This window comes from Buceros rhinoceros, unplaced genomic scaffold (assembly GCF_000710305.1).
Source record: "Buceros rhinoceros silvestris isolate BGI_N320 unplaced genomic scaffold, ASM71030v1 scaffold19469, whole genome shotgun sequence".
In the NCBI taxonomy this organism is placed as follows: Eukaryota; Metazoa; Chordata; class Aves; order Bucerotiformes; family Bucerotidae; genus Buceros; species Buceros rhinoceros.
In genome coordinates, this window is record NW_010432322.1 from 5531 (window position 1) to 5913 (window position 383).

Here is a 383-nt window from a genome sequence, read left to right on the forward strand (position 1 = left end):
GGTTGCAGGCCTGGTGCCGGTAGCGCTGCAGCAGGGCGGGTTCCACAGCCCGGAAGACATGAAGGTTGGAGTACTTGATGAACATGTCGTAGATATCCAAGGTCTCCAGGATGTCCTCGTTCTCCTGCACATCACCCGCCATGCGGGTGCGCGCTGCCATGTAGTCGGCGTTGTAGAAGCAGGCTTCTTGGAAGACGTCGCGGTCAAAGCGCCCTGCGTCCCGCAGCAGGTCCAGCGTGGCGGGCGGCACCTGGTTGTGGTAAGCGATGGCAGGGTTGTAGCCCTGGAAGTGGATGGGGAAGAAGACCTGCCAGTTGTTGATGGGGTTCATCAGGGAGCGGCTCAGGAAGTAAATGGGGACTTCTGTGCCCCCACCAGCCAGA

At 60.6% G+C, this 383-nt stretch overlaps 1 protein-coding gene across 1 annotated transcript in view; it reads right to left on the reverse strand.

Annotated features, from left to right (window-relative positions):
* Nucleotides 1-383, reverse strand: part of CHPF (chondroitin polymerizing factor) — a 3177-nt gene that overhangs the window by 264 nt on the left and 2530 nt on the right. The window contains exon 6 of the mRNA XM_010143742.1: nucleotides 1-341. This exon is cut by the window's left edge and continues 12 nt beyond it. Within this exon, the coding sequence (XP_010142044.1) occupies nucleotides 1-341 (341 nt within the window). The remainder of the gene's footprint in view (nucleotides 342-383) is intronic.